The 19,602-nt window shown below is 38.6% G+C and overlaps 1 protein-coding gene across 7 annotated transcripts in view; it reads right to left on the bottom strand.

The window, feature by feature from the left end:
* Positions 1-19,602, bottom strand: part of TRPC4AP (transient receptor potential cation channel subfamily C member 4 associated protein) — a 102,915-nt gene that overhangs the window by 34,893 nt on the left and 48,420 nt on the right. For all 7 annotated transcript variants that reach the window (XM_049698894.1, XM_049698893.1, XM_049698892.1 and 4 more), the window contains exons 3-6: positions 16,823-16,939; positions 13,885-13,942; positions 11,909-11,964; positions 7,518-7,646 (exon numbers count right to left, since the gene is read on the bottom strand). In XM_049698894.1, the coding sequence (XP_049554851.1) occupies positions 7,518-7,646; positions 11,909-11,964; positions 13,885-13,942; positions 16,823-16,918 (339 nt within the window). In that variant the 5' untranslated portion in view covers positions 16,919-16,939. The remainder of the gene's footprint in view (positions 1-7,517; positions 7,647-11,908; positions 11,965-13,884; positions 13,943-16,822; positions 16,940-19,602) is intronic.

The raw sequence follows: 19,602 nt of genomic DNA, 5'->3' as shown, positions 1-19,602 counted from the left end.
TTTAGTTTGATGTTTGCTGTAAGTTTTAATAGATATCCAATACCAAGTTAAGGAATTTTCTTTCTATTCCTAGCTTTTATCATGAATGAGTACTTAATTTTATGAAATGCTTTTTGTTATTTGGTTATATTCTCATTTTCTTTCTTCCTTAATAGCCACAAATGTTGTACATCACATGATCTTCTCTCCTTCTGAAACATCTTTACATTCTTCAGATAATACCTGCTACCCTTCATCCCACTAATGTACTTAACTCCCACTGGATTGGGTATTTCTCTATCACTGCACATATAACATGATCTTGTAATTATCTGTTCCTGCATCTAATTTCCCAAATAAACTGACACTGCCTTGAGTCAGGAGTGTATCTTACCTCCTCTCCAGAGCCTCAGTGCATAGACCCTGGTAGCGTAGGTCTCAGTAAATGTATACTGAACCAATGAATGATTCCTAGAAGCCCTTGTGAATCTCACTCCTATTTCTGGTTGGCTGTGGAGGGGTTATTTGGGAGTAGCTTCTTCCACCTTTGCCTTCCCAGTACACAAATGTTAGCTATTGTTATTATTGGAAACTGGGACTTCCAGCTCATCTGTTCCTTTAGCCCTGTCCAACCTAGTGTATGGGTTGCAAACCAGGTCCCGCCCCACCCACCCTCCAGGCCCACTTCTTTATGTTATATTTTAATTTTTATTTAATACTTGATACAACATATGTTATAAAGCATAACAAAGTGAATAGCTATGTGTGCCTTTCCTATCACATCTCCCTTTCTCTCGGCCAGAGGTAACCACTATCCTGAATTTTGTTTATTATTGTTTTTTCATTAAAAAAAAGTTTTGTATGATTTGAGTTTGCCTATTTTTGAGCTTTGTAAAAATGATATACTATACACATGGAGGCTAAACAGTACGCTACTAAATAACCAAGAGATCACTGAAGAAATCAAAGAAGAAATTTAAAAAATACATAGAAACAAATGACAATGATAACACGACGACCCAAAACCTATGGGACGCAGCAAAAGCAGTTCTAAGAGGGAAGTTTACAGCAATTCAATCTCACCTCAAGAAACAAGAAAAACCTCAAATAAACAATCTAACCCTACACTTAAAACAACTAGAGAAAGAAGAACAAAGAAAACCCGAAGTGAGTAGAAGGCAAGAAATCATAAAGACCAGAGCAGAAATAAATGAAATAGAAAGGAATAAAACAATAGCAAAGATCAATAAAACTAAAAGCTGGTTCTTTATTCCCCAGAAGAGTTGTTTTCAAAGCAAACATTCCAAATGAATGTGGCTCTTCAATGGAATGTCCCCATTGTGCTTGAAGTGTTTCTTCTCTGGTTGTGATTTTAAATTACAGACTCATTTGAGCTACTCCCCTTCCCCTCAGTATCTTTAGAGGAGCAGTGACTTTGTCCTTAGGTAGAGGATGTGTAATTTTGGGTGAAAGTAAATTACAATTTATTTCAGTTTATTCCAAAATCTATGTATTTGGTATTCTGGAGTAGATCAAACCAAGAGTAGATCAAACCAACAGAAAGTTTCTTGGTCTTAAAAAGGAATGATCTAATTGCTCTGGGTATTGTGCTGGCTGCACACTTTGGCCACTTGAAATGTGTTAAACGTCACTGATTAAAACAGCTGGAGCATTTCTTGCCCCATTCCAGTTAAGGAGCAGCATGCTGAAATCCTAACATCTCTCACTCACCTATAAGGACAACACACAGGCTGAGAGAGAACAGAAGCGGGTAGAAGACTCAGTAAGTTCAGTCCCCCTTCATCTGTTCTGCTGTTCTCCTTGCTCTCTGAGTAGACAGAGTAATGTTTCCTTTTTCCTTTTCCCAAAGAAAGGAAGGTAAGGGGGAAAGTAAATTTATGTATTTAGACCAGTCAAAAAAAAAAAAAGCTGTTTTTTTGAGAAGATAAACAAAATTGATAAACCCTTAGCCAGATTCATCAAGAAAAAAAGGGAGAGGACGCAAATCAATAAAATTAGAAATGAAAAAGGAGAAATCACAACTGACACTGCAGACATACAAAGGATTATAAGAGACTACTACAAACTACTACAAACAACTATATGCCAATAAAATGGACAACCACATAGAAATGGACAAATTCTTGGAAAGGTAAAATTTTCCAAGACTGAACCAGGAAGAATTAGAAAATATAAACAGACCTATGACAAGTAATGAAATTGAAACCGTAATTAAAAATCTTCCCACAAACAGAAGTCCAGGACCAGATGGCTTCACAGGTGAATACTATTAAACATTTAGAGACGAGCTAACACTGATCCTTCTCAAATACTTCCAAAAAATTGCAGAGGGAGAAACACTCCCAAATTCATTCTATGAAGCCACCATCATTCTGATACCAAAACCAGAAAAAGATATCACAAAAAAAGAAAATTATAGACCTAAACAAAATACTAGCAAACAGAATCCAACAGCACATTAAAAGAATCATACACCATGATCAAGTGGGATTTATCCCAGGGATGCAAGGATTCTTTAACACACGCAAATCAATCAATGTGATACACCATATTAACAAACTGAAGAATAAAAACCATATGATCATCTCAATAGATGCAGAAAAAGTTTTCAACAAAATTCAACACCCATTTATGATAAAAACTCTCCAGAAAATGGGCCTAGAGGGAACCTACCTCAACATAATAAAAGCCATATACGACAAAACCCACAGCAAGCATCATACTCAATGGTGAAAAACTGAAAGCATTTCCACTAAGATCAGGAACAAGACAAGGATGTCCACTCTCACCACTATTATTCAACATAGTTTTGGAAGTCCTAGCCATGGCAATCAGAGAAGAAAAAGAAAGAAAAGGAATACAAATTGGAAAAGAAGTAAAGCTGTCACTGTTTGCAGATGACATGACACTATCCACAGAAAATCCTAAAGATGCCACCAGAAAACTACTAGAACTAATCAATGAATCTGGTAAGGCTGAAGGATCCAAAATTAATGCACAGAAATCTCCAGCATTCCTAGACACCAACAATGAAAAATCAGAAAGAGAAATTAAGGAAACACTCCCATTTACCACTGCAATAAAAAGAATAAAATACCTAGGAATAAACCTGCCTAAGGAGGAGAAAGACTTGTACTCAGAAAACTATAAAACACTGATGAAAGAAATCAAAGATGACATAAACAGATGGAGAAATATACTATTGTTCTTGGATTGGAAGAATCAATATTGTGAAAATGACTATACTACCCAAAGCAATCTACAGATTCAATGCAATCCCTATCAAACTACCAATGGCATTCTTCACAGAATTAGAACAAAAAATTTTACAATTCATATGGAAACACAAGAGACCCCAAATAGCCAAAGCATTCTTGAGAAAGAAAAACGGAGTTGGAGAAATCAGGGGCCCTGACTTCAAACTATGCCACAAAGCTACAGTAATCAAGACAGTATGGTACTGGCACAAAAACAGACATACAGATCAATGGTACAGGATAGAATGCCCAGAGATAAACCCACACACCTATGGTCACCTAATTTATGACCAAGGAGACAAGAACAAACAATGGAGAAAAGACAGCCCCTTCAATAAATGGTGCTGGGAAAACTGGACCACTACATGTAAAAGAAAGAAATTCAAACACTCCCTAACACCATACACAAAAATAAACTCCAAATGGATTAAAGACTTAAATATAAGACCAGACACTATAAAACTCTTTGAGGAAAACATAGGAAAAACACTCTTTGACATAAACCACAGCAAGATCTTTTTTGACCCACCTCCTAGAGTAATGGAAATAAAAACAAAAATAAACAAATGGGACTTAATTAAACTTAAAAGCTTTTGCACAGCAAAGGAAACCATAAACAAGACAAAAAGACAACCCTCAGAATGGGAGAAAATATTTGCAATTTTAAATTATTAAAAAATGGACGGAATTAAAAAATGGGTGGAAGACCTAAACAGACATTTCACAAAGGAAGACATAGAGATGGCCAAAAGGCACATGAAAAGATGCTCAACATCACTAATTATTAGAGAAATGCAAATCAAAACTACTGCTGTCATCTCACGCCAGACAGAATGGTCATTATCAAAAAATCTAGAAACAATAAATGCTGGAAAGGGTGTGGTGAAAAGGGAACCCTCCTGCACTATTGGTGGGAATGTAAATTGATACAACCACTATGGAAAACAGTATGGAGGTTCCTTAAAAAACTAAAAATAGAACTACCATATGACCCAGCAATCCCACTACTGGGCATATACCCTGAGAAAACCATAATTCAAAAAGAGACACATACCACAATGTTCACTGCAGCACTATTTACAATAGCCAAGACATGGAACCAAGCTAAATGTCCATCGACAGATGAATGGATAAAGAAGATGTGGCACGTATATACAACTGAATATTACTCATCCATAAAAGGAAACAAAATTGAGTTATTTGTAGTGGGGTGGATGGACCTAGAGTCTGTCATACAGAATGAAGTAAGTTAGAAAGAGAAAAACAAATACCGTATGCTAATGAATCTAAAAAAAAAAAAAAAGGTACTGATGAACCTAGTTGCAGGACAGGAATAAAGATGTAGGCACAGAGAATGGACTTGAGGACATGGGGTGGGAGGGGGAAGCTGGGGCAAAGTGAGAGTAGCATCGACATATATACACTACCGAATGTAAAGTAATTAGCTAGTGGGAAGCAGCAGCATAGCACAGGGAGATCAGCTCGGTGCTTTGCGATGACCTAGAGGGTGGGATAGGGAGGATGGGAGGGAGACGTAAGAGGGAGGGGATATGGGGACATATGTATGCATATGGCTGATTCACTTTGGTGTACAGCAGAAACTAACACAGTATTATGAAGCAATTATACTCCAATAAAGATCTATTTTTAAAAAAGATATACTATATACAATCTTCTGCAACTGACTTCTATCAATAATTTCTATGGGGCTTCCCTGGTGGCACAGTGGTTGAGAGTCCGCCTGCCGATGCAGGGGATATGGGTTCGTGCCCCGGTCCGGGAAGATCCCACATGCCGCGGAGCGGCTGCGCCCGTGAGCCATGGCCCATGAGCCTGCGCGTCCGGAGCCTGTGCTCCACAACGGGAGAGGCCACAACAGTAAGAGCCCTGCGTACCACAAAAAATAAAAAAATAATTTCTATGATTTAGCTATGTTGTCGCCTATAGCAACAGTCATTGTATAATATCCCATTGTGTGAATAGAGGACATTTATCCATTTTCCTGTTGATGGATCAGAGACCTGGTTTCAGTTTTTTGCCCTTAACCAATAATGCCATAACCTTTCTTATGTGTTTCTTGATGCACATGTGCAGAAGTTTTTCTGAGGCAGTGGCTTCCAAACCATTCTGACAATGTCCAAGAATAAAAAATAAATTTTCCATCACAACACAGTAAATATACACAGGTGAATGTATGTGTATAAATATGAAACAAAAACTTAAACAATACCCTTACACAATACATTTTGATCTTTTCTATTTAGCTGGTAGATCCACCGAATTCATTTCACACCCTCCGGGCTTCAATTTAGTGTTTTTATTTCTAAGAATCACTGTTCTGGAATTGAGCTTCCCCACAAGTGTGCCTGGGCATAGGTTACAGGTTACCCAGGCCACAATACTGATGCTTCGGCCCTCAGGTCAGTGCTTCCTTAGGTGCTGGGTCACAGGGTATGCCCACGTTCAACTAGAAAACAAAATAGATATATTCTGCTGATATAAAAAGGTATCAGCAGTAATGTGTTTCCAGTGATACACATTCTCGAGCTCTCTCACTGTGGTCTTATCTGCATTTTCCTGATTATCAGTGAAGTTAAGCATCTTCTTTTTATGGATCATTTGTTTCTCCTCTGTAAAATGCTTGCTCCTATCATTGCCCATTTTTCTACTGGGCCATTTGTCTTTTCCTTGCTGATTCACAAGAATTCATGATAAATGCTGTTGTTGTTTTGGGGGTTATTTTGGTTGTTGCTTTTGTTTGTTTGTTGGCCGTGCCACACTACATGCGGGATCTTAGTTCCCTGACCAAGCATCGAACCCATGCTCCCTGCAGTGGAAGCCCGGAGTCTCAACCACTGGACCACCAGAGAATTCCCCATGATAAATTCTGAATACCAATCTTTTGTTAGTTGCATGGGTTGCAAATATCTTTTCCCAGTTTGTGGCTTGTGTTCCCACTTTCTTATGGTGTCTATCCCCCTTTCAAACTGCACTAAGGTACCCGTAATGTCTAGCAGAACTCATCACTATTTTTGGCAACACAGAAAGGTATGAGAGGTAGGAAGAGGGCATGAGGGACAAGCAGGAAAAGTTATGAAGGAGGAATCCTAGAGTCTTATGCTAAGACTGCCAGGGAGTCTGGAGTTTCCGCCCTGGAAGCCCCTTCTCACACACTGGTGCATACAATTATTGGAAAAATAACAAAGCCTTTTCATCAAAGGGCACAAAGGGTCTGTCTGGGACCTGCACACATCTCCAATGTTTTCCTACAGACAATGGGTCACTTGTGCATCTTCTGCCTGGGCAATAACAAGCAGAGCCTGGGGAAAGTGCCAGCAGAAACACAGAAATGAAAGCTGGGGTCACCACAATGCACATGGGTACTCTTTTCACTGCAACAGAAAATCTACGAGGCTGCTCCTACCTCCTCGGTAGTAAAAGGAAGGAATCTGCAAACCTGCAACTGACGTGCAGGCATGGGACAAGGACTTGGGGAAGTAAGCCAGGTCCTAACAAGCATTACACCAAAAATCTAATATAGTGATTCTCTAACATGCCTATAGATCTGTTGGGGGGGGCGCGCGGTCTGTGAATTCTCGATGACAAATATTTAATTTAGTGCTTTCACTTCGATCATAGTCCTTTTGTTTTTTTTTTTAAAGCATATCCTGGATCATTTGAATGTCCATCTTATGACCAACTGGCAGGATTTCAGTGCTCATATTTGTTATTTCCTATGTTGGTGTCAATTAAACTTTGTTGAAAACTAATGAGAAAAAATAGAGGTGAACGTAATAAGTGAAAGTCAAACATCCTCACAAGAAAGCTTCACAACAGTTCAAATATAGAAAAGTGGTAGGAGAACGGAGTTATTATACAGCATACAGCATTAGAGCTACGCTAAAAAGATCTTGCACCATAATAATTGAGGGACAATTTGATTTCAGCAAAGTAACATTAGCTAACACATTAAATTCACAAAGTCAATCTGAGCTTTTGAGCTTTATAATTAGTTTGATTTCAATCTATTTGTTTAGGTTTTATAATCATTTAAGATCTATTAGTATAAGTAGTATAACCTAGTGAATATACTTAAGTAACAAAAAAATATACTTAAGTAATAAAAAAAAAATTTTAACACTAGGAGTATGGCAGAGTTTTTCTTTAGAAGAGTTCTGTACATTATTCAGGTTTGAGAATCCAACTGTCTGAGGCACTCTCCTCCACCTGGTCATTCACCTGCTAGAGGATACAGCTCACCTTTTTAACACCCAAAATATCTTCAATGAGGGTTGCTGTCTGTAAGAATGTCTTCTTACTCGTCATCAGTGTAAACAGGAAGATCACAAAGTCATTCTTTTCTGCCAAACGCTTTGTAACCCCTTCCGTCTATCGCAAGGGAGAAGAAGAGAAAAAGCAGAATAGGTTATAACCCCAAAATAAAATATGAAGGGCAAAATATCCATTCCAGACACTGGAAAAGCAATTCCACACTACATCAGGAACTGTTAGCTGAGCCCTTAATTCCCTAAAACTATATATAAAACACTGTGTACAAATGTATTTTTATGGGGAGGAGTTTTTAAATAATATCCATCATAGGTTTTTAACCTAGTACCTAAATCAAGAGCTATAAGCCAGCACCCAGTAGGCTAAGTTTTATTTGGCCAGCAGTACCTTTTAAATTTTGACTTTAAGTCTTCAGATAGGATATGCTTACTCCAGTTAGTCACAATTTGCACAAGTCCCCACTCCAAAACAGGCAACTTCAAACGTTTCTTGTTTTCTGCCTGATCCTTGGAGACACTGGTGTTTGCAACTCTAAAAGCCCTAGGTTTCCATCTAACCTGGGTTTAAGCCAGATCAGCACAAAGTTGGACCATATCATCCTATGTTCTTTACATTTTTGTTTCTTCTTTGCTTTCCTTTTCTTTTTCTTTCCTTTTCTCTCCTTTTCTTTCTTTCTTTCTTTCCCTTTCCTTCCTTCCTTCCTTCCCTTTCTTTCCTTTCCCTTCCTTCCTTTTTTTAACTGAACTGTGTTTTCCTGGAATATTATTAACATTAGGTGTCATTATTAACGAACAGCCTCATTAAGACTGCCTCATAAGACTATTAACTACATGGAAGCTGACAATGATGGAGTCATTACATCACACATATATCATCTTTTTTTATAAGAACAATTTCTTACTGGCCTTTAGTTACAAGAATAATTGTGCACTACCTGAACAATTAGTTTATTTTTATCTCACGGGTCTGTCTGTGCTTACCTGTGCCACTAGCTACATGTGGCTACTGAGCACTTGAAACGTGGCTAGTCTGAACTGAGATGTGCTCTGAAAGTAAAAAACACACTGGATTTTGAAACCTTAATACAAAAAAAAGGAATTATATCCCATTAATAATTACTTATATTGATGACATGTTGGAATAACATTCTTGATATACTGTGCTAAATAAAATACATCATTAGGGCTTCCCTGGTGGCACAGTGGTTGAGAGTCTGCCTGCCGATGCAGGGGACACGGGTTCGTGCCCCGGTCCGGGAAGATCCCACATGCCGCAAAGTGGCTGAGCCTGCGCGTCTGGAGCCTGTGCTCCGCAACGGGAGAGGCCACAACAGTGAGAGGCCCGCGTACAGCAAAAAAAAAAAAAAAAAAAAAAAAAAAAAATCATTAAAATTAACTTCACCTATTTCTTCCTACTTCTTTTCTTACTTTCTAAAAAACGTGGCTACAAGGAAATTGAAAATAACCTAAGTATGGTGGGGTGATGGGTTATTTCACTTGTTTTCGGAGTCTTTTTATATTATACTCTAATATTCTTGAGAGACTTATACTTTTTAAAATGTGATACACAGAAGCAAACACAAAATACCATATATAACCTATCAAGTGACTAAAAGTGCAAGTTTATTACACTAAGATTACATTAGCCTTTTTGGTGACAATAGTTTTTGCTGAATCCTTTTGAACTTACTGACAGTTTAGGCCCCTAAACTATTTTTCATTTGTATGTCCCTAAGACATATCTCCCTTGCTCAGGACCTCAGCATTAATTTAATTTAATTAATTTTTTTTTTGCGGTACGCGGGCCTCTCACTGCCGTGGCCTCTCCCATTGCGGAGCACAGGCTCCGGACGCGCAGGCTCAGCGGCCATGGCTCACGGGCGCAGCCGCTCCGCGGCATGTGGGATCTTCCCAGACCGGGGCATGAACCCGTGTCTCCTGCATCGGCAGGCGGACTCTCAACCACTGCGCCACCAGGGAAGCCCTCAGCATTAATTTCTTATTTGTTTATTTAGAGTTATGTCCAAAGCTTTACATTATCCCTTTTCAATTCTTTTTATTCAAACAGCCTATCATTTATATTGTCAAGGTTTTTGTGGATGCTGATTTTTATCTTAAGATATCAATCCTGGAGCTTCCCTGGTGGCGCAGTGGTTGAGAGTCCGCCTGCCAATGCTGGGGACACGGGTTCGAGCCCTGGTCCAGGAAGATCCCACATGCTGCGGAGCAACTAAGCCCACGCGCCAGAACTGCTGAGCCTGCATTCTGGAGCCCGTGAGCCACAACTACTGAGCTCACGTGCCGCAACTACTGAAGCCCATGCACCTAGAGCCTGTGCTCTGCAACAAGAGAAGGCACCGCAGTGAGAAGCCCACGCACCACAACCAAGAGTAAGTAGCCCCTGCTCAATGCAACTAGAGAAAGCCCGCGCACAGCAACGAAGACCCAACGCAGCCAAAAAAAAAAAGAAAAAAAAAAAAGATATCAATCCTGAACTAATAAATATGCTATTCCTAAAGGTAAAATAAAATAACCTAAGTGTTATATTTCTGTTGCATAGCAATGTTATGGATGCTGAACTTTGTGTTAAGTGTTGAAACATATTTCCCTATTTGTGTTGGTTGCTAAGAAGCTTAAACCCAAATTTTTTTTTTTTTTTTTTTAATGGAGGCTGAGAAGTCCCTTGATATGCCATCTGCAAGTTGGAGAACCAGGAAAACTGGTGATGAAATTCAGTCAGAGACAGAAGGCCTGAGAATCAGAACCAACAGTGTAAGTCCCTGTTGGAGCCAAAGGCCCAAGAACCAGGAACTCCAAGTCCGAGGGCAGGGGAAGACGGATGTCTCAGCTCGGGCAGAGAGTGAATTCGCCCAACCTCCCCACCTTTTTGCTCTATTCAGGGCCTCAATGGATTGGATGGTGGTCACCCACATTGGTGAGGGCATCTACTGATTCAAATGCTAATCTCTTCCAGAGACACCCTCACAGACACACCCAGAAAAAAAATGTTTAACCAGATATCTGGGTGTCCCTTAGCTCAGTCAAGTTTACACATATGAACAAATGTTCATAGTAGCATTATTCTTTTTTTTTTTGATGTGGACCATTTTTAAAGTGTTTATTGAATTTGTTACAATATTGCTTCTGTTTTATTTATTTTTTGAATTTTTGAATTTTATTTTATTTTTTTATACAGCAGGTTCTTATTAGTTATCCATTTTACACATATTAGTGTATACATGTCAATTCCAATCTCCCAGTTCATCCCACCACCACCACCCCGCCCGCCACTTTCCCCCCGTGGTGTCCATACGTTTGTTCTCTACATCTGTGTCTCTATTTCTGCCCTGCAAACCAGTTCATCTGTACCATTTTTCTAGGTTCCACATATATGCGTTAATATACGATATCAGCTTAAACCCAAATTTGTACCCCATCCGCGATACAGATGATTTTATGTTTAGCCCAATTCCTGGATACCTACTTCTAAATTTATAATATTGGTAGATCTTACATACTCCTAACGATGCCCGAAATCTTTTTTTGAATGAGGCAAGAAATGAAATGGAATTAAATGTTCCTTTGTGTTTTCATTGCATAGAGGTTTCACTTCTACAACAGCATTTGTTTCATTCTGCCGTATTTGATTCACTCTTTACAGTTTACCACATATGTTCCCAAAAGACAGGTACTGGGTCTTACAAAAATTAACATTTGTATATTGCTTTACAAAGTGCTTTCACATCTATCATCTCATTTAAATCCCACAACAACCCTATGATGTATGATTACCAACTACACTCTACTAAGATAAGAAACTAAAGCACAGGGAGGAGAATTAATAAGCATGAAGCCAAGAGCTAGAACCCCAAACCAAGTTCTAGCACTAAGTGCTATGCTCTTTCCACCAAATTGCTTCTTTTATTCACCATTCTTTCCCACTCAGTGATCAACCTAGTTGGATGTCCTAATCAACACATGGTGGGTCTTCTGGTTCTTGTTTTGTTTTCTAACAATAAAAATGAAGGAGTAGGTACAATAGAGTTTAAAGGAATCCTAAAAGGTCACAGGCACTCTTTCAATGCTTGCATCCATTTAACAAGTTTTTTGTTCAGTCTGTGCTTGGACACCTCCAGGGCTAGAGGAGTTCAGTACCTGCTGAAGCAGCCATGGCTCAATTAATATGAAATTTTGCCATCCATAATTTCTACCTGTTGGTTATGGTTCTCAGGCACATATCAGTCCAATTCTCCAATGTCTGAAGATAGCTGTCATGTCTACCACCCCATTCAAATCTTCCCTCCTCGAGCACTGCAGATGTGGCAGGGAGAAAAATGAGGCCCTGATGGCAGGGATACTTACACAGACACAGGTATTATACAAGATGCTCAAACAGTCCTTGGACATTTCATCACTTACTGAAAGTGAAAGGGGAATAACTGGTTATTTTTCTCATTGGAAAGATAGGGTAACAGAATTAAATTTTTGAACATAGAATTGTTCCTCATAATCCCCTCCAAGATGATTATTTTCCTTTTAGCATACCTCCTTCCAGTCCTTATTCACCAAAGAGTTTCATGGTGCCTGCATCAGAGCCTACAAACCAATTTGTACACTGCTTTTTGGTTTGATATAGTATTATGCTTATTATGTTCCATAGTCTTTATAATTTCAACCTGTTGTGGTATTATCACTTAGTAAGCCATGTTCCTTTATAGCTTGATTAGAATTATATCCAGGGTTTTAAAAATTTTGCTATTTAAATAGACTAGAAATAAACAACATAACATATAGTCCTTTTATGCTTGTGTTGAACTGGTTCCCTAAGATACATTTCCAAAAGCAGAATTACGAGAATCCAAAGTAATTGGATTGATATTATAAATTTCCACTGAAAATTCTACTAGCAGCAAACAAGGATGTCATTTTTACTACAGACTCAACGTGTTTTGTTCTGTTGTTATTTACGTTGGGTACCAATAAAGAACTAGTTACTTCTCTGTGAGCAGGAACAGGAGAGTATGACAAAAAGGAAACTAAATTTTCAAGTCCTCAAAACTGGGAGATGATAAAATTGAGTATGAACCATGGATAAAGTGTTTTGTTTGGCATTACTTTTATTTTTAAAAACTGTTTGCATTAATTCCTATGCTGCCACAAACTCTAAAATGTTAGGCTTCCTTCCAAGATCCCAGTGGGCAGCCCTGCCAAGCTAGCTTGACCAGAAGGGTTATCTGACATAATCTTGAGATAATGCAGATGTCCAGTATCCCTCATCACCACTTTTCAACCTATGGGGACTTCTGGTTTATTTATTTCATGACTTCAGAGCAGGTTGGAACACCAAATCAGTATATCTCAGTACTTCTAGACCTTTCATTTTCAAAGGGAACTGGAATTCACTCATTCATCAAATATTTATTCAGCATCCGCTCTAGAGCAGATACAGAATATACGGTGGTTAGCGGAAAAAAAAAAAAAAAGACAAAGCCTCATGGAACTTATAAATCTAGTGGGGGAAGAGAGAATAAATAAGTACACCAACAAGTAATTACAAGATGCTACCTGCTATGAGGGTAGAGGACATGAAGACCAATTTAGATAGGATACAAAGCTGTGACATAAAAGATGAATATGAATCCTCTTAACCACTACTACACATACAAACAAGGCCTTACATAATATGTCATGTTGATGTTGGGAGGAAAAGTTTTTAATTAAAAAAAAAGTGATATTTGTAGTAGAGCATTCATCAGATGTTAACTGATCTCTGGCTTTTAATGCCGAAGTAAGTGTACTTACTCATTTTTTTAAATTATCAACTGACTACCTAAGAATAATATTTGCAACATGTGTAAGTTCAGTCCAAGAAATAATGTGCTACCCTAAACACAAATAAATTACACATTCTGGTAATGACTGAACTTTTCACAAAGAGCTTATATCACTTTTATAACAACAAAAACAAGACAATAATTAAAAAATAAAACAAATGATCTTACCAGGCTTTTCCTTACTCTCTCAATTAACTATATGAGAAATAAGAATTTGCAAAGAAAACATAAAAGCTGAAACCAAGGACTATTAGAAACTACAAAGATGCAATTCTTTTAGCCCAGTAGTTTTCACACTTTTTCTTTTAAAGCACTAGACTTATATTTCTACCAAGTATAAAATAAAGAGAGCTGCTTAGTTAGGGGCGGAGAGTGTCCTACAGCCGAACATAAGGCATGTCCTCATTGTTAAGAGTTAGGAAGGGAAAGAAGAGAAACTCCTGGGAATTACCATCATAACAGCAGGTTAGGAAATGAGTACCAGTGGCTGATAAGTATACTTACTTTTCAGTTTCTGTCCCCGAATAGAGATTGTAGGCCTCATAAGAATTTCTACAAGGAGCTATAAAAAAAAATTGGATAAAAGCTTCAAAATTCAAAGCACAACTTACAAAACAGTCTTTGCCATGACAACTCATGGCCCAAATATCTGTCAGGGTATTGCAAGACCCTCTTGGTCCCAACACAGGCAGAAGGCAGTGAAGTTCAGGGAAATGAGCACTGTACCAAGAGTCAGGAAACCTGGGTTCTAGTTGCAGCTCAGCCACCTATTCCCCATGTAAACTCGGGCAAGTCAGTGTCCCTCCATGGCCTTGGCTCTCATTTTTAAAAATAAGAATGTTAGATTAGTTAATCTCTGGGGTCCAACGTGGCTTTAATTTTTTAAAAGCTGCAGAACATTTTCACTATGATTCCTCTTTTGCTTTTAGAATATTTGTGTTCTTTTTATAAACATAAGTTTATAAAAAGAATCACAAAAGGTATACCATAAACTGTTAATACTGATTTCTACAGGGGGCTGGGGAGTATATGCATTCATTTTTCATTTTACATACTTGTAATACAACACATAATTCTGTTTAAACTGTTTACAATAAATATGCATTTAAAAACCCATTCTGTTGAAACAAAGGACAGTTTATAATGATAAAAGGGTCAATCCATCGGGACGATATAACAATTATAAACATATATGCATCTAACAACAGAACTTCAAAATACATGAAGCAAAAGCTGACAGAACTGAAGGAGACAATTCAAAAATAATAGCTGGATAATACCCTACTTTCAATAATGGATAGACAATGAGGTAATACCAAAAATATAGAAGACTTGAACACTATAAACCAACAAGCTCTGACAGCTATAAAGCATTCTGCCCAGCAACAGCAGAATACACATTCTACTCAAGCACACATGGAATACACACACACACACACACACACACACACACACACACACAGGAATACTACTCAGCCATAAAAAAGAATGAAATTTTGCCATCTGCAGCAACATGGATGGACTTGGAGGACATTATGCTAAATGAAATAAGTCAGACAGAGAAAGACAAACACTGTATATCACTTGTATGTGGAATCTAAAAAAGTAAAACACAATAGTGACTATAATAAAAAAGAAGCAGACTCACAGATACAGAGAACAAACTAGTGGCTACCAGTCGGTGGGGGGCAATATAAAGGTGGGAGAGTGGGAGGTACAAACTAGTAAGTCTAAGATAGCCTACAAGGATGTATTGTACAACATGGGGGATACAGCCAATATTTTACAATAACTATAAACAAAGCATAACCTTTAAAAATTGTGAATCACTATATTGTACAACAACTATACTTCAATAAAAATGCAAAAAATAAATTTTGCTTAAAAGAAAAAAAGGGAATTATCTCAAACCAATAACCTAATCTTTCACTTCAATTCACTGGAAAAAGAGGGGCAACACAAAGCCAAAGCAAGCAGAAGAAAAGTAATAAGGATTAGAATGGAAACTAATTTAGCAGAGAATAGAAAATAACAGAGAATATCAACGAGATCACCATTGACCTTACAGAAAACAAGAACTACCTTCCTCCTGATGAATACTTTTAACTATTATATATAAAGCCACACTAAGCATCTTTGTATACAAAGCCTTATCTCATTTTGACTTACGTCTTCATGAGAGATTCACATAAATGGAAACAACAGGGCAAAATGAGTAATGATCTTTAAGGTTTTGAAGCATACTACACAAATGCTTTTGAAAAGAGATGCCCCACTTTTCACAGTCATCCAAGAAAAGTATAAGATATTCATCTGCATAGGTTATTATATTTAAAATAAATTCTCTTGAAATAGAGGATGGACTATGTCAATGAATAAATTAAAAGTCCCTGAATGCCAAGTGATGGATCATACCTGGGCCACAGACATAACTCATGTGGTCTACATCTACTGAAAAGCTGGGAGATTCTACATAAGAATCTAGATTTCCTACATCCCTGAGGGCAAAGGTCAATAGGAATGGAAGCCATTTCCCCATAAAAGCAGGCATGCACTCTCCAGTTCATCCTAGTCCCTGAAGTCATTTAATTTATGCAGATCTCCATTTTTTTTCTTTTTTTTTTTTATAAATTTATTTATTTGGCTGCACTGGGTCTTAGCTGCCACATGCGGGATCTTCATTGCAGCATGCGGGATCTAGTTCCCCGACCAGGGATTGAACCTGGGCACCCTGCACTGGGAATGTGGACTCTTAACCGCTGGACCACCAGGGAAGTCCCAGAGAGACATACCTGTTACTTTGTACCTTAAAAAAAAGGGGATATATATATATATATATATATTTTTTTAATTTTATTAATTTAATTAATTTATTTATTTTTGGTTGTGCCGGGTCTTAGTTGCGGCATGCATGTGGAATCTAGTTCCCTGACCAGGGAACAAGCCCGCGTCCCCTGCACTGGGAGGCGAATTCCTAACCACTGCGCCACCAGATCAATTTACATAAATCAATTATTCTAGTGTAAAAGCTTTGGTGCTTCAATATATGTGAATACCACTGAGCTTCTAAAGATGAAAATTCTGGGGACTTCCCTGGGGGTCCAGCGGTTAAGACTCCACCTTCCAATGCAGGGGGTGTGGGTTCAATCCCTGGCTGGGGAAGATCCCACATGCCACGTGGCCAAAAAAAAAAAACTAGGCCTGTAGTGATAGTTACTCTGTAACTCTGTAAATACACCAAAAATCATTGAATTGTACAAGTAAAGCAAGTGAACTGTATGGTATGTAAGCTATAACTCAGTAAAAATTTTTTAAAAATCATAAAAAAAGATGAAAATTCTGAAATGTTTGCTATAAATTGTAAAATGTTTCCTACCTCCCATTTCAAGAGTTAAATTCCCAAGCCATTAAGTAGCAGTAGTAATAATAAACAACAACTTACATCAACACCTCCAAACAAATCAAAAATATAAGTATTTGGATAAGTGGTTTCTTGGGTAAGTTTCCTCTCTTCAGTAACAAATGCCATAGCCTCCATGGAGAGAAGAGGAGAAATTTCCTAGTGAAAAAGGATACAGAAAGACATTCAGTTTAGCATCCAACACAAACCAGACACCAAAACACCAGTTTGCATTTTAGTCACAACTTGAACTCCCATGAGGTCAAAGACAATGAACCACAAAAAAAAATCTTACAGAAAAGCTGATACAATAAAAGTTGTTGTAATAGTAGTAATAGCTAACTTATTAAATGCTTATTATGTACCAGGCATGGTTCTAAGTACTTCATCCATTACCTATTTTAATCCTCACAACACAATGATATAATAGTAATTTATCAGCCCAGTTTTACAGATAAGGAGACTGAGACACAAAGAAGTTGTCAATGTCATACAGGGTATGTGACAGAGTCAGGACTTAAACCTAGGAAGTCTGGCTCCTGAGTCTGTGCTTACAAAAGAAAGCAGAACTATTTGGGGTGAAACAGGAGATAGGATAGGAAGAATATAATAGGGCCCTACTCATTATGCTCCCTTCTCAGGAACCTCGAGGGAAGATGGAACACAGTGGGCTAGAGCAGCAGTTCTCACACAGTGATGATGAGCATCAGAATCATCTGAAGGGCTTGTTAAAAACCCAGACTGCTGGGTCCCACCTGCAGTTTCTGATTTAATAGGTCTGGGGTGGGGCCTGAGAATGTGCATTTATAGTAAGTCTCCAAGTGATGCTGATGTTGGTCCAGGTACCACACATCAAGAAAAAGCAAAAAAAGAAAAAAAGAAAAGAAAAAGCAAAAAAGAAAAAGCAGAACCCTCTCTTATGGATAACCTATTATATGCCAAGCACTGGGTTTCTATACTTTAGCCCATTTAATCTTTAAAACAATTCAGTGAAGTGAGTGTAGTTTTACAGGTGAAAAACAAAATCACAAAGTTGTACAAGATCACATAATTAGTAAGTGACTGAACTACTTTCTCTGAGTTTCATTCCTCTCATTTATAAAACTAGAATGTAATTCTGCTGGCAACATGGTACAATGGAAACTGGTTTCAGGAGTAAGACAAATCTGGGCTCACAGCAATAATAGCCACGTGACTTTGGGCAGGTTATGCTGAGTCTGTTTTCTCAACTGAAAAAGGGAACGGAGAAGACATCTGGATTTGCCTGCTCAGTATCTCCTTTTCTCTTCCTCAGGCAATAGCCCTACTTCTGTGGAGGAACATGAGGCCACACACAGATGTCAAGATAAGAAATGGACAGCCTAACTCTATTTGGCCCCTCAGTTCACATCTGTGCTTTCCGATTATGTGAGACAATAAAAGATCTTTTTCGCTAATCTGAGTGGGTTACTGTTACCTGCAATCAAATATTTTGGACTAATATACTAATACCACCCATCTCACAGAGTTATCATAAAAATTAAATATGCCTGGTACACAGTACATTTCAAATAAGTATTTGCTGAGTGCATAAAGAAATGATGATCACATAGCAAGCACTCAAAATATTAATTTCCCTCTTTCATCTACCTCATATCTCAGAGATTTTGCAGGAATCAAATGAAATAATGCATTATTCCTTGCAAAATGTTTTCAAACAAGTGTAAGACACTATTTCTATCCTAATCAGACTGTGAGAAGATCAAGAACACAAAATGCCTTCTTTTTAATTAAATTTTTATTTGGGAATGATTTTCAACTTACAAAAAAGTTGTATAGACAAAACATCTCTTCTATTTTTTTAAAGATTTATTATTAATTAATTAATTAATTTATTTCTGGCTGTGTTAGGTCTTAGTTGCAGCATGCAGGGTCTTCGTTGAGGCACGCGGGATCTTTCGTTGCAGTGTGCAGGTTTCTCTCTAGTTGTGGCGTGCAGGTTTTCTCTTCTCTAGTTGTGGCACGTAGGCTCCAGGGCACCTGCGCTCCGTAGTGGTGGCACGCGGGTTCCAGAGCACGTGGGCTCTGTAGTTTGCGGCACGCAGGCTCTCTAGTTGAGGCACACGGGCTCAGTAGTTGTGGCAAGTGGGCTTAGTTGCCCTGCAGCAAGTGGGATCTTAGTTCCCTGACCAGGGATTGAACCCGTGTCCCCGCCAGTGGTAAAGGCAGATCCTTTACCACTGGACCACCAGGGAAGTCCCAAACGTCTCTTCTCAAAGGTACAGACTAAACTTTTTGGCCCTATTATATATACATTTTTTTTTTTTTTGCGGTACACGGGCCTCTCACTGCTGTGGCCTCTCCCGTTGCAGAGCACAGGCTCCAGACGTGCAGGCTCAGCGGCCATGGCTCTCGGGCCCAGCCGCTCCGCGGCATGTGGGATCTTCCCAGACCGGGGCACGGACCCATGTCCCCTGCATCGGCAGGCGGACTCTCAACCACTGCGCCACCAGGGAAGCCCCTGGCCCTATTTTTAAATGACTTCTTATGCGATATAATAAACAGAACTTCACCTCTGAAAAACATTATATCGTTTCATTATGATCAAATATAACTTGCATGGGTTTTAGCTACATTAGAGCCAGTAATCTAAATTCAAAGTTGGACCCACCTCCCCAAGCTGAAGTCTGACCTACTAAATAAGAAACTCTGCCGGTAGGGCCCAGGACTCTGTTTTAACAAGCCTTCCAGGTGACTCTGATACACACTCAAGATTGAGAACAACTGCCCTAGATGTCTATGCATTCTTTCCATCCCTCTCCCAACCACCAGGCTCAGTCCCT

This window comes from Orcinus orca, chromosome 16 (assembly GCF_937001465.1).
Source record: "Orcinus orca chromosome 16, mOrcOrc1.1, whole genome shotgun sequence".
Taxonomy (NCBI): Eukaryota; Metazoa; Chordata; class Mammalia; order Artiodactyla; family Delphinidae; genus Orcinus; species Orcinus orca.
Note: the sequence above shows the minus strand (reverse complement) of the source record. Positions and strands in the feature narration are given on the sequence as shown.